Source organism: Saccharomycodes ludwigii, chromosome I (genome assembly GCF_020623625.1).
Source record: "Saccharomycodes ludwigii strain NBRC 1722 chromosome I, whole genome shotgun sequence".
Taxonomy (NCBI): Eukaryota; Fungi; Ascomycota; class Saccharomycetes; order Saccharomycodales; family Saccharomycodaceae; genus Saccharomycodes; species Saccharomycodes ludwigii.
In genome coordinates, this window is record NC_060200.1 from 2,100,062 (window position 1) to 2,112,184 (window position 12,123).

Sequence of the window (12,123 nt, forward strand, 5' to 3'; positions counted from 1 at the left end):
TTTTTAACTTCCTTTTACAATTATCATACTTGCTATTGTGTATGCTGTTGTTTCGTTAATGCTAGTTCTGCTTTAATATATTTGTCTGGGTTGTACGCAGTTTTCCTTATAACATTACTTAAAAAGGTTTAAGCGTGTGTTATTGTTGTTATTGACTTGGTGGGTATTGTATTTTATTTTTATCCTGTATACTATCTATTAGTTGGTACTTTCCCCCCCTCCAACATTTTTATTTTCTTTTAAACTTTTTTCTGGATTTTAGAGTTTTACACTTTTTTTTTTTTTTGTATTTTATTTGCATATTTATCGTTCTACGAGAACTTTTTTTTTCTCCCAGTATTATTTTTAAGAACAGGATTCATTTTTCTGGATTTATTTTTCCCTTTTTTTTTTTTTTTTTTTTTTGCTATCAAGCCTGAAGTTTATTTTTATGGTGATATATATATTTTTTAAGTAAGAATTTTTTTCTCTTTGATATGATTATAATTTATGAGTTTAGTTATGTCTGATTAGTTTGTTTTTTTCCTTTTCATTTTGCTATCTATGAGTTAATTGGTTCGAATTTTTTGGCAGTAATAATAACGATACAAGTATTTACATACCTATAATCTGATAAAATATAGCTTTGTTGAAATTTCTGATATTTTTTGGTTTTCCAATAAAAGTAATATTAATAATATTACTTTTTTCGATGCTTTATATGTTGATCTACCTTACGCGGATGAAGTTGTAGGCGTTTTGTCTCCATGGTATTTTCTCTAATAATATATTTCCAGATAAATGCTGTCACATGGAATATTTTTGGTTTTTCCTCTTTTGGCATCACCTGACGCAATGTTAGGGGACTATTGCGGGGGGAGAGGGGGAGACACGCTTTTTTTTTTTTTTTTTTTTTTTTTTAGGGCAATAAGAATGGCTGGCACAAGTAAATAAATACAGAAACCAATTTCATATATGTTCAAAATATTTTGTGTCAGGTACATAAGCTCAAGATTAATTATGTTAGTAGCCAAAAAATAATTCAGGTATAAGCACAAAAAAAAAATGCAAATACTTCCTCTTGGGTCACATGAGTATATAGATTTTATGTTTCACATGCACCTCAATCTAATATAGAAGTATAGCCTTGAGTTATCTAAAACTTATCTGAATAAATAAAAGAGAAGGTAAATAATTAAATGCGTACATAAACTAGATGATAATGAATGAAAATGTTGGTAATACGAAGTTCGGTAATAGCAATTTGATAAACGTTGTTTCTAATCCTGTTGGTAATAATACTAAAAGTTTTACCAATATTGCGGACACGATTTTAGAAAAAGTGGATTTAAACACACGACTCACTAAAACAAAAAATGCTTATACTGATAATAGTAACAGTGGTGTTGTTAGTTTTGAAAAGATAAATAATACATGTGCATACACTAAGAATTTGAACAGAAATTATGACTATACTTACAAATCTGTATTGACTAATCCATATTCCATACCAATGGACTATGATAAGTCAGATGAGGATATAAAGATTTGCAATAAAGATAATGATACTGCTGAATCTCCTTCAGCAGTAATATTTAGCCTGAAAAGACACAAAATAACGCAAAAGCTTGAGACTAGTAAACCATTATGCCAGAATAATAATGAAGGAGGAATCAAATTGAATAATAAAACATTCTGCAGTGGTGTCGAAAATGATACTAATAACAACAACAACAATACTAATAATACTAATAATAATAATAATAATAACCGTGTTAACAAGAACAAATTAAAATTTGGGGTGCCTCAAGTAATTGATTTTGATAATAAATTGCCGGTATTAGATATTTCAAACAAGATGCACAAAATCTTTGGGGAAAAGAGGGGGTCAAATAGCTATTTTGATGAAAGCCAAGATTTCGATATGGATATAGATACTTTTGATACTGAGAATTATATCACTTTTCCTGTTTATGCTACTAACAACAATGATATAAATGCGACTAAAAACATCAAGAAAAATATGGCCTCTGGTTCCATACTCAAAGACACACAGAGTCAGGCGAGCTTCGAAGGTGGCAATAATAATTATAACGACATTATCTCCAGGAATTTGAACGGTAATCACAACACGAGTAAGGTTAGTAACAATGATATTATTTCTCATTATTCTTTAGATAAAAAGCTTTGTGACATTAAAATGCTGATCTACAGATGTTTTGAGCTATTAGGAATGGCGCATACCGTAAATATGGCCGTTTTCAAAATTCAAGAAAGTAAAATTGACAATTCTAATAACACTACCATAAAAAATAGTGAAGATATTGATGCAATTTTAGAGTTTTTGATAATTTATTTAAATATCTTATCAAAGACCATTCCCAAGGGATTGAAAAAAAACAGGGAGAACTATGCAAGTAATAATGACAATAATGGAGGGAACAATAAAAATTGTATGATCATTGACGGTGAGAATGAACGAAAAAGAATATTAAATGATATGTGTGTCAAAGATTTAAAAATTTGTAGTTTACAAAAAATTATTGATCTGCAAAAGATCAAATTGGAAAATACTGTGGACCAAGTAAATAATTTAGAATTTGATAAAAGAGAAATAGAAAGTAGGACTGACAAAAAAATCAATGAGTTGAAAGAACTATTGGAAATTTACAAAAATGGGTTGCAAAACCAAAAGATAAATAGCTTACAACTAATTTCCAATTTGAAACAGGATTTCCAAATTAATTATAAAAATTTGGAAACAAATTACTTTAATCAGTTGAATTTCCTACAGAATGAAAAACGGCAATTGATTTTGAAAAATGATAGACTAACTAATAACATAAAAAATTTGAATAATGAAAATACCGAGCTACTAAAATCTCTACAGTCAAAAAATGTTAAAATTGAGGATACTAATAAAAAAATAAAAAAGTTGGCCATCCAATTAAAGGAAATTAATAATCAGTTGCCTTGATACATTTATGTATATATATATATAATTGGGTATTTTGTGTATTGGGTAAATTTTGGTTACTAACTTAATAAATTCCAGCCTGTATATGCGTAAGTCAACTTTTATTATTATTGTTTAGTTATTTAGTTGTATTCGTCAAAATATATTAATATGCATCTCATAAGTTGGAAATCATTAATATGTTTAATAAAAATAGCATGAAAATTACTGTTTAAATCGGTAAAATGTATTTATATTTGCCTTATAATTGGATATTTTCAATTTTAATTTTCTATTTAACAAATTAATGTTAAGTTTATTGTAAACTGTTATGTTTAGCAAATAACAATAATGGAACTCTTGTCGTTTTTTGTTTGTTTGTTTGTTTGTTTTCTTTTTAATACCCTAATAGTTATGTATAAATTCTTTGCGGGTTACTTTCATCCCTTTTGTTAACTTTAAAATAAGATACAGAACAATGATAAAAAAAAAAAAAACATGTGTTTGTGTTTAGGTATTGGGAAATGATAATTATTTTAATAAGTGTTCATTCAAAAATAGGTCATTTTTAGATATCTAAACGTAAATAATCTCACCAACTTTTTTTTTTTTTTTTTTTTTTTTTTTTTTTTTTTTCCCGCGTTAAAACTCTCAATAATGAAATATGCTTAAAACTAAGACGATCCGGAAATATCAAAAAAAAAATATGTTAATAACAGACCATTTGGAAAGTATTAAAGTAATTAAAACCAAAACATTACCGTAGGCTTAACTTAGGATCACTTGCAGTAACTACGGATTCGAATTCAATAACTAACTTCTTGTTCTATTTTGGTCTTTATATAAATAATATATATAATAATAATACACTATTTAAAACTATAAGTCAATCATGAAAACTATCTCCTTGAATATTCTTCCTTTTTACACTTTTCTTAATTGTTTTTGATCTTACTCTTATTTTTACCATTATCGCTGTTGGTTCTGATTAAACATAATTAGAAATGTGTTATTAATCATGATAATTAAACATGATAACTAATCTCGATACTAATCTTGCCGGCCAATATCAATAACTTATCTTAATAATTAACCTCGATTATTATATTGTTTTCACAAGTATTCATTATAATATGAATTTAGATTATTTTATGCATAAAAAGCATGTGAAATTTGGTTTTGTGGTCTAGTTGGTTATGGCATCTGCTTAACACGCAGAACGTCCCCAGTTCGATCCTGGGCAAAATCAATTTTTTTCTCAATTGAGATGCATTTTTTTTTTCCTTCCTTTTCTTTTCTTTTCTTTTCTCCTCTTCTCTTCCCTTCTCTTCTCTTCTCCTGATACATTTGTTGCTATTAAAAATTAATACTTTCTTGTTTATCAATATATATCAACATATTGAAACTGAAAGTGAAGGGGAAAAAAAGGAAAAATTGGACTCAAATCGTTTTAATATGTCATCTAATACATTCAGGTTGGCTGAAAGACTAACATGTTTTCAAACTGCCGAGAAGAATTCTTTCCCCCCAATTGTAAATGCGCAACAGGAATTAAACACGATCATAGATAAACTAAGTATATCACCAGAACAGCTTGACGTAGATGGAAACGACGAAACTTTAGAATCATGTATAGACATTTGCTATTCCTTTCAACATTTAAATTTAAAGCAACAGACTCAACTAAGTTATTTAATTAGCTCATCTTTGGTTAATTTAGCCCAAGAAATACAGTTTAATTTACAAAACAATCTCGAAGAAATAAGCGATTTGGTACCATACTGGAAAATTCATTTACAAGAATATGGGTTTTTATCTTATGTAGTTTTAACTTTTTTACAAATACAGATCAGTAAGAACGCAAGTGCCAACAGTGGTGCAAAAAGGTCTAGTTCTGATGCAGACGATTATCAATCTGTTTATAAAAATAGTTGTACCCAAGTTGAAGGATTTCTAGAATGTATTATTAAATTATTCAGATTAAATTTATCACGTATTTTCCAAGCTACACCTGAAAAGGATCAGTTTTTGTCGTTATTTTTGAGGCCCGTTTATGTTATTTTGGAAACTGAAACTTTTATTAAAAATTCTGCGTTGAAATATTTAACCTTGAAAATGCTTTCGTTGGCTGTAAAGAATCACCAACAAGCCTCAAGTGTTCAGAATATGATTATTAGCAATTTAACTTATTTTATGCATTTAAACAATTTTAATGCGGAATTATTACAAATGCTATCGAATGAATATGACTATCCCCAGTTGACTGAGGAAGTTTTAAAAACGATTAGTAATAAAGAATTTAATTCAAAGGATACTACCGGGCCCAAATCTATTTCTAATTTTTTAATTAAAATAAGTGAATTATTGCCTAGGATTGTCTTAAAACAAATGACATTGGTAATAAAATTATTAAATAATAGCTCCTTTACTTTGAGATGTGCGGTGGTGGAAGCTTGCGGTAATATAATTTGTAATATTTCCAAAAATGACCAGGATTCAGAACATTATAGATTGCAAATTGAGGTTTTGTTGGAACTTTTAGAGGAAAGATTTGTTGATACTAATCCATATGTTAGGACTAAAGCTATTCAAGGGTTGATTAAATTGTGTGCTTTGAATAATTCTATATTTAATAAAAGTAGAGTGGAATGGACCAAATTGTCAGTGCGTTCTTTACAAGATAAATCTTCGTTGGTTCGTAGGAATTCTATAAAGTTGTTATCCAAATTAGTTTTAACGCATCCTTTTAAATCATTGCACGGAAGTCAATTAACTTTGGCTGTTTGGACCAAAAGACTAAAAGCAGCGCAAAAACAGCTAAATTCTTATCTAAAAAACCCACAAAATTACATGGACGGCAGCAACAACGCCGACATTGTTGTTAGTAATGAGGAAGGCGACAACACAGACCAAGAGGAAAGTATTATCGATAATGATAGAAGCGATGAAGAGCAAAGCAAAGTGTTAAAAATGAAATTGACAATTCAGTACTATAAAGAAGCCATAGAATTTATTCAAAATTTGCACCAAGGTATTGAATATGGCTGTAAATTATTATTATCTAAGAACAAGAACGAAGTCTTGGAAGCTATGGATTTTTTCGTTTTATGTGATGCGTTTGACATTGAAACATCGAATTTGGGGATCAAAAAAATGTTACATTTAGTATGGATGAAAAATTCTAATGACGAGGGCCCTAATATTCCGTCCCATTTAGTATTGTGCTACAAACAATTGTTTTTAACGCCCCCAGAACACTGCAATTACAAAGAAAAAGCTTCTTATATTTCAAAAAATTTGATTAATTTAACTATTGGAGCATCTGTTACAGATTTGGTATCTTTGGAAAAATTATTAGGGCTACTTTATCAAGAAAAATACATTGACGGCAATGTTATAAATGTGCTATGGGCTATATATAATAGTGCGAAAAAATATAATGAAAATTCTTTATACATAGCTAATAATAAATATGCGGGTGACAACGACGAAAATAATAATGTTAATTTATTTTCAATTGAACAAATACATGGATCTATAATAATATTAGGCATGTTGGCATTAGTGGATAGCGAAATACCATTAAAAGGATTAGATTACTTGTTAAACGTTGGTTTAGGTGAAGTAGGATTGCATGATTTATGTTTAGCGAAATACTCCTGCATTGCTTTACAAAGAATTGTTTCACCCACTGCGGAATTTATGAATGTAGCTGTACCCAAAAATTTGGAAATAATGACTAAATTGAAGGATACGGTTGTGGCTTATACTGAAGATCCAGAATATTTCCCCTTCGCAGAGCAGGCTATTAACTGTTTATTTACTATTTTCCCCAATCCTGATGAAATTGCCACTGAGATTATTAAAATCAAGACATACCAAACGTTTGGAGAAATCCCTATAGAAAAAAACAGTGATTTTTCTAGGTTGGCTTCTTTGAGTCAATTACTTTTTATTGTTGGTGAAATAGTTGTACACACTGTTATTTATTTGGAAAGATGTGAAGCTGAATTTAAAAAAAGGAAAATAAAGCAGGAAAATGAAAAGAAAATTAGCGATACTGATCATGTCGCCAATAATAAATCAAAGACTTCCGGTATTAATAACCCTGGTGATGAGCTCAAGGGAGATAAAGAATTAGAGATGATTGGTGGAACGAATGAAGATGACTTTACCGATGCCATTAATTTTATCAAGGAAAACGAATTATTATTTGGTGAAGGATCAATTTTAGCTAATTTTGGCCCATTAGTAGAAGAGTTAGTTTCTGATAATACGGGAAGATATGGTAACGAAATGTTACAAAGAACTGCAGTTTTATGTTTGGAAAGAATGATGTGTTGCTCATCAAAGTACTGTGAAAAAAATTTACCACTTTTAATCACAGTTATGGAAAAATCACCAGATCCAATAATCAGATCTAATGCAGTTCTTGGGTTGGGTGATATGGCCGTTTGTTTTAATAATCTGGTTGATGAGAATACCGATTTTCTTTATAAAAGGTTACATGATGAAAACGTGATGGTGCAACGAACTTGTTTAATGACTATTACTTTTTTGATTTTAGCTGGCCAAGTCAAAGTTAAGGGCCAATTGGGTCAAATGGCAAAATGCTTAGAAAATTCAGATCAAAGCATAAGTGATATGTGCAGATTATTTTTCATGGAATTAGCCACAAAGGACAACGCCATCTATAATGGATTCATTGATATATTCAGTAATTTATCAAATGATGCCAGTCTATCGCAAGACTCATTTAAAAAGATTTTGAAATTTTTGCTTTCATTTATAGACAAGGAAAAGCATCAAAAACAACTAAGTGCTAAATTATTGAATCGAATTAAAAGAGTACAAACTGAAAAAGAATGGAATGACATTGCATATGTTTTGAGTCAGTTTCCTAACAAAACAGAAGAGGTTGATGAAGTTTTACAACAAGGATTTAAAATTGTCAGTTCTAAGGAATGATCCATCTGCTTTCTTCTTGTTAAAATCGTATAACTTATTCAGATGGAATTGAGTCTAAAGCTTTTTTGTTGTTGAAATTGGAGTTGTGGGACATTCTTTTAGATTATGAAATCGTGTAGTTAAAATATAATGTATATTTGATTATAGTATTTTTTTTTTTGCTGCTCTTTTTCTTATATTATTTTATAACTACATAATTATATAAGAAATTTCTAATTAATATATACATATATATATATATATATATTCATTGCTTAATTAAGTTTAAGTTGTGAATAGCCATTAAACGAGTTCATGTAGGTGGGTGGTCAATATAGTATTATCGATAATTTTATTATCAACAATTTATTATCAACAATTTATTTTCAACAAAATTAATAAAGTAAATTTAATACCCCACCGAAATTTAATTCCAACATAAATATTTACTTACTTTTCACTTCTAATAACCTACCGTATTACTCAATTTTTTTCTTCTTCTTTAATTAGGTTTTTCGAATGGTCGCCAAAAACTTCTGAAGGATGAGTAATTGGATCATTAGATTTACCCAAAACAAAATCTAGAGGTAATTGCTTGGAATATAAAGTATTACTGTCCAAATGTTCTTTAACCAGATCAGCTAATCCCTTGATGAAGATATCACTACCATTTAAACTGGGGCATCTCTTGAACTTATGTTTATGAGGAGAAGCCTCAATAATGCCCTTATCGATTTCGAATAGAGTTTCAATATGGTCCGATGTAAATGCAATAGGGATGAACAATAACCCATGTGATTTTGGACCCAAAAATTTAGAAATTTCTAAAGTCTGTGCGCCTAACCATGGCTTGGGACCCACTTGTGATTGCCAAACTAGTCTGTAAGGATTAGAAAAATTCAATTCCTTCATAACTGCATAAACTGTGGCACCGACTTCAGCAGGGTAGGCATCACCAGTATTGACCACATCCATTGGCAATGAATGCGCACTGAATAATAGAGTAACATTGGACCTAACATCTTCTGAAAATTCGCTCAAAGCGCCCTTAATGTTAGAAGCAAATGCCTTAATCAGAGAATGATGTGTTGGCCAACGATCAATACAAGACCAAATAACAGACCTGTTAGGATCCAATTTTTTGATTTGTCTCCACAATTCATTTATAGAACTACCTGTTGTAGAATAAGAAAACTGAGGGTACTGAGAAAATGCAATGGCTCTTTTAACACCATCTTTTAACAATTGTTTGTAAGTTTCATCAGTTAATGGCTTAGCGTACCTAAATGCGACATAAGGTTTGTGTGGGGCAGTCAATGGGCGCGTCTTATCCAAGATCTTACAAACTTCGCTGGCCTGATATTCTGACCATTTTCTAATTGGAGAACCACCACCAATCACCTTATATTGCTCTTCAATTGAAGAAGTTCTAAACTTGGCGATATATTTTGCTATAATGTGTTGATATTTCTTGCTTATTGGGATTAGATCATTATCTGAAAACAATTGATATAAAAAGTCATTAGTTTCATCAACCGTGGAAGGACCGCCCATGTTCATGAAAACAACTGCCGTTGGCGGTTTGGTGTTATTTATAGAAGGACTCTTGGCAGTATTGCTGACATGAGCAATATCAACGGTATTAGTGGTGAACAAATATCTTTTTGTTCCTATATTATTGTTATTAATAATGTATGATTTACTGATTGTAGTTGAAGTATGGCTATTTCCAACGACATAATTATTTACACGATTTGAATATAAATTTAAAACATTACTTATTCTACTTTTGCATGTAGGTAACATGACCCTTTTCATCATTTCTTGATTGATTGATTGATTGATTGATTGATTGGTTACTTTATTTTTAAAGTGTTCTTATTTATATAAAATTAAAAATAGCAAGAAAAGGTAATAAATGGGAGAAAAGAAAAAAAAAAAAAAAAAAAAAAAAAAGTCGAAATAATTATTGACATGTTTACAATCAATATAACAACGCATTAAAATAAAGGTAAAAAAATAAAAAAGAGAAAATAGGCAGAAAAGGAAAAGTTGAGTTAATCGTAGCTTATAAAATGACGCAATCGTTCAACTGTTATTTAATTTAATTTCAACATTTTTTTTTTTTTTTTTCTTGGGAAAAAAGAAAAAAAGTAATGGTTTTTTTCTTTCATGTTATAAATTGTTATCTTATTTTCCAAAAAAATAACTTTCATATATTTTTTAACAAAAAAAAAAAAAAAAGAAAAAAGAAAAGAAAAGAAAAAGACCAATGTATAACCCAATCTCCAATAAGATCGAAGAACTGTCTCAATCTCTAGGAGCTGATGATATAGTTGTAAAGATCGCAATATGCTCCTTTATTTCATTCCCATTAAATGCAATTATGAAGAGATTGCCGGATCGCAACTACAATTTAAAGTGCTGGTATATCTTATTTATTTCTAGTTTGTATTTATTTGGTATATTGAATAATTTTTCCTGCTTTCGTAGTTTATTTATAAGCTCGATGGCAACTTATTTAATTTCTAGATTCCTATCACATTCTAAATTGATGCCTTGGATTAATTTCTTATTCGTTATGACCCATTTAGAAATTAACCATATCACTTTAACCGATGATACTTCAAGTTATATTACTACAGGCGCTCAAATGGTTTTAGTCATGAAATTAACCTCCTTTGCCTGGAGTTACTATGATGGACAGCAAAATTCTAATGCTAGTACGGCAAAAACCTTAACACCTTATCAAAAAACAAAAATGATTGTTAGACATCCGAGCCCACTAGAATATTTAGCATATTGTTTTTTCTATCCTTCTTTACTTACGGGGCCCTCTTTTGATTTTGTAGATTTTGAAAGTTGGTTGCATTTGGAAATTTTTAAAGATTTGCCTGAATCCAAGAAGCCAAATAAGCACTGGTTTGGTCATCAAGGTAAAAGAGAAATACCTAAAAATGGATTACTTGCCTCTAGGAAAATTGTCGAATCAATGATCTGGTTGATTTTATTTACGTATAGTGATAAATTTGCACCCCTTGCACCTGTTTTGGCCAATAACGGAAAGGATTTCATTAAATCGCATTGTTTCATATACAGAATATTTTACTTGTGGTTGCTTGGATTCACCTTTAGATTTAAATATTATTCAGCATGGACCATTGCTGAAGCAAGTTGTATCCTTTGTGGGTTGGGATATAATGGGTACGACGCTAAAACCGGTAAAATTAAATGGAACCGTGTGCAAAACATAGACATTAAAGGGTTTGAGTTTGCTCAAAACACGCATGTAGCACTTGAAGCTTGGAATCAAAACACTAATAAATGGTTAAAGTATTATGTTTATTTAAGAGTATCCAAGCCCGGTAGTAAACCTGGTTTTAGAAGCACATTAATTACCTTTGTTACTTCTGCGCTATGGCATGGTACTAAACCAGGGTACTATTTAACTTTTATTACCGGTGCATTCTATCAAACTTGTGGGAAATTGTTTAGAAGAAATATAAGACCCGTGTTTATGGATAAAGACGGGATTACTCCATTGATGCCTAGGAAAAGAATATATGATTTAATTAGCTATATAGTTACGCAATTAGCGTTTGGATACATGGTCCAGCCCTTTATTGTTTTGAATTTGAATGAATCACTGATTATTTGGTCTACAGTATACTATTATATTGATATTGGTATAATTGTTACTTTATTTTTGTTTAAGGGACCTTACTCAAAAAAATTTATCAAATTTTTGAGGAGTCATTCATTGCAATACAAGCAAGCAAAAAATAGTAATACAGTTATTAATTATAGTGCTAACATGCCAATTTCACCCGACGCCATTAATTTAGGTTTACCAGATTTGGATGAAACGAGTGTTGCGGAGGTCAAAAAAGATTTTAATGAATTTAAGAAAGAATATAATGAATGGAGGGAGAAAAAAGGTTTGGAAATTGAAGAAGATAATCTGCAAAAAGCTTTTGAAAAGTTTAGAGACGAAATCAAGGGACACAATGACAAAACCGAAAAAAGAATGAGTTTTAGCGAGTATTCTCCAAAACCCATCAAAGATGATTAATTCAAGTTGAACTTGAAATTATGCTTGTTTCTAATTATATATTTACACATATATTTATTTATAATATTTTAGTTGCACTTATCATAGTCAAGGGAGGGGAAGTAAAATGTCAGTAATATTTTATTTCCAGTATACACAAGCACTACAAGTAATTTAATAAATATAAGCA

At 29.9% G+C, this 12,123-nt stretch overlaps 4 protein-coding genes and 1 non-coding gene across 5 annotated transcripts; 4 read left to right on the top strand and 1 right to left on the bottom strand.

Annotated features, from left to right (window-relative positions):
- Window positions 1-1,201: 1,201 nt before the first annotated feature.
- Window positions 1,202-2,956, top strand: SCDLUD_000897 (uncharacterized protein; the record flags this gene model as incomplete). Its single annotated transcript, XM_046076807.1, has 1 exon — window positions 1,202-2,956. The coding sequence occupies one exon, from the start codon at window positions 1,202-1,204 to the stop codon at window positions 2,954-2,956; it is 1,755 nt and encodes a 584-aa protein (XP_045937201.1).
- A 1,154-nt stretch (window positions 2,957-4,110) lies between these two features.
- On the top strand, window positions 4,111-4,184 carry SCDLUD_000898. Its single transcript has one exon. It is a non-coding gene; the product is annotated as a tRNA-Val (tRNA).
- A 206-nt stretch (window positions 4,185-4,390) lies between these two features.
- YCS4 (condensin subunit YCS4) lies at window positions 4,391-7,903 on the top strand (the record flags this gene model as incomplete). Its single annotated transcript, XM_046079890.1, has 1 exon — window positions 4,391-7,903. The coding sequence occupies one exon, from the start codon at window positions 4,391-4,393 to the stop codon at window positions 7,901-7,903; it is 3,513 nt and encodes a 1,170-aa protein (XP_045937202.1).
- Window positions 7,904-8,365: 462 nt separating this feature from the next.
- On the bottom strand, window positions 8,366-9,703 carry HEM15 (ferrochelatase HEM15; the record flags this gene model as incomplete). Its single annotated transcript, XM_046079891.1, has 1 exon — window positions 8,366-9,703. The coding sequence occupies one exon, from the start codon at window positions 9,701-9,703 to the stop codon at window positions 8,366-8,368; it is 1,338 nt and encodes a 445-aa protein (XP_045937203.1).
- A 451-nt stretch (window positions 9,704-10,154) lies between these two features.
- ALE1 (lysophospholipid acyltransferase) lies at window positions 10,155-11,954 on the top strand (the record flags this gene model as incomplete). The annotated part of the gene is made up of 1 exon (XM_046081460.1): window positions 10,155-11,954. One exon carries the CDS (start codon window positions 10,155-10,157, stop codon window positions 11,952-11,954), a length of 1,800 nt encoding a protein of 599 aa, XP_045937204.1.
- Window positions 11,955-12,123: the final 169 nt, after the last annotated feature.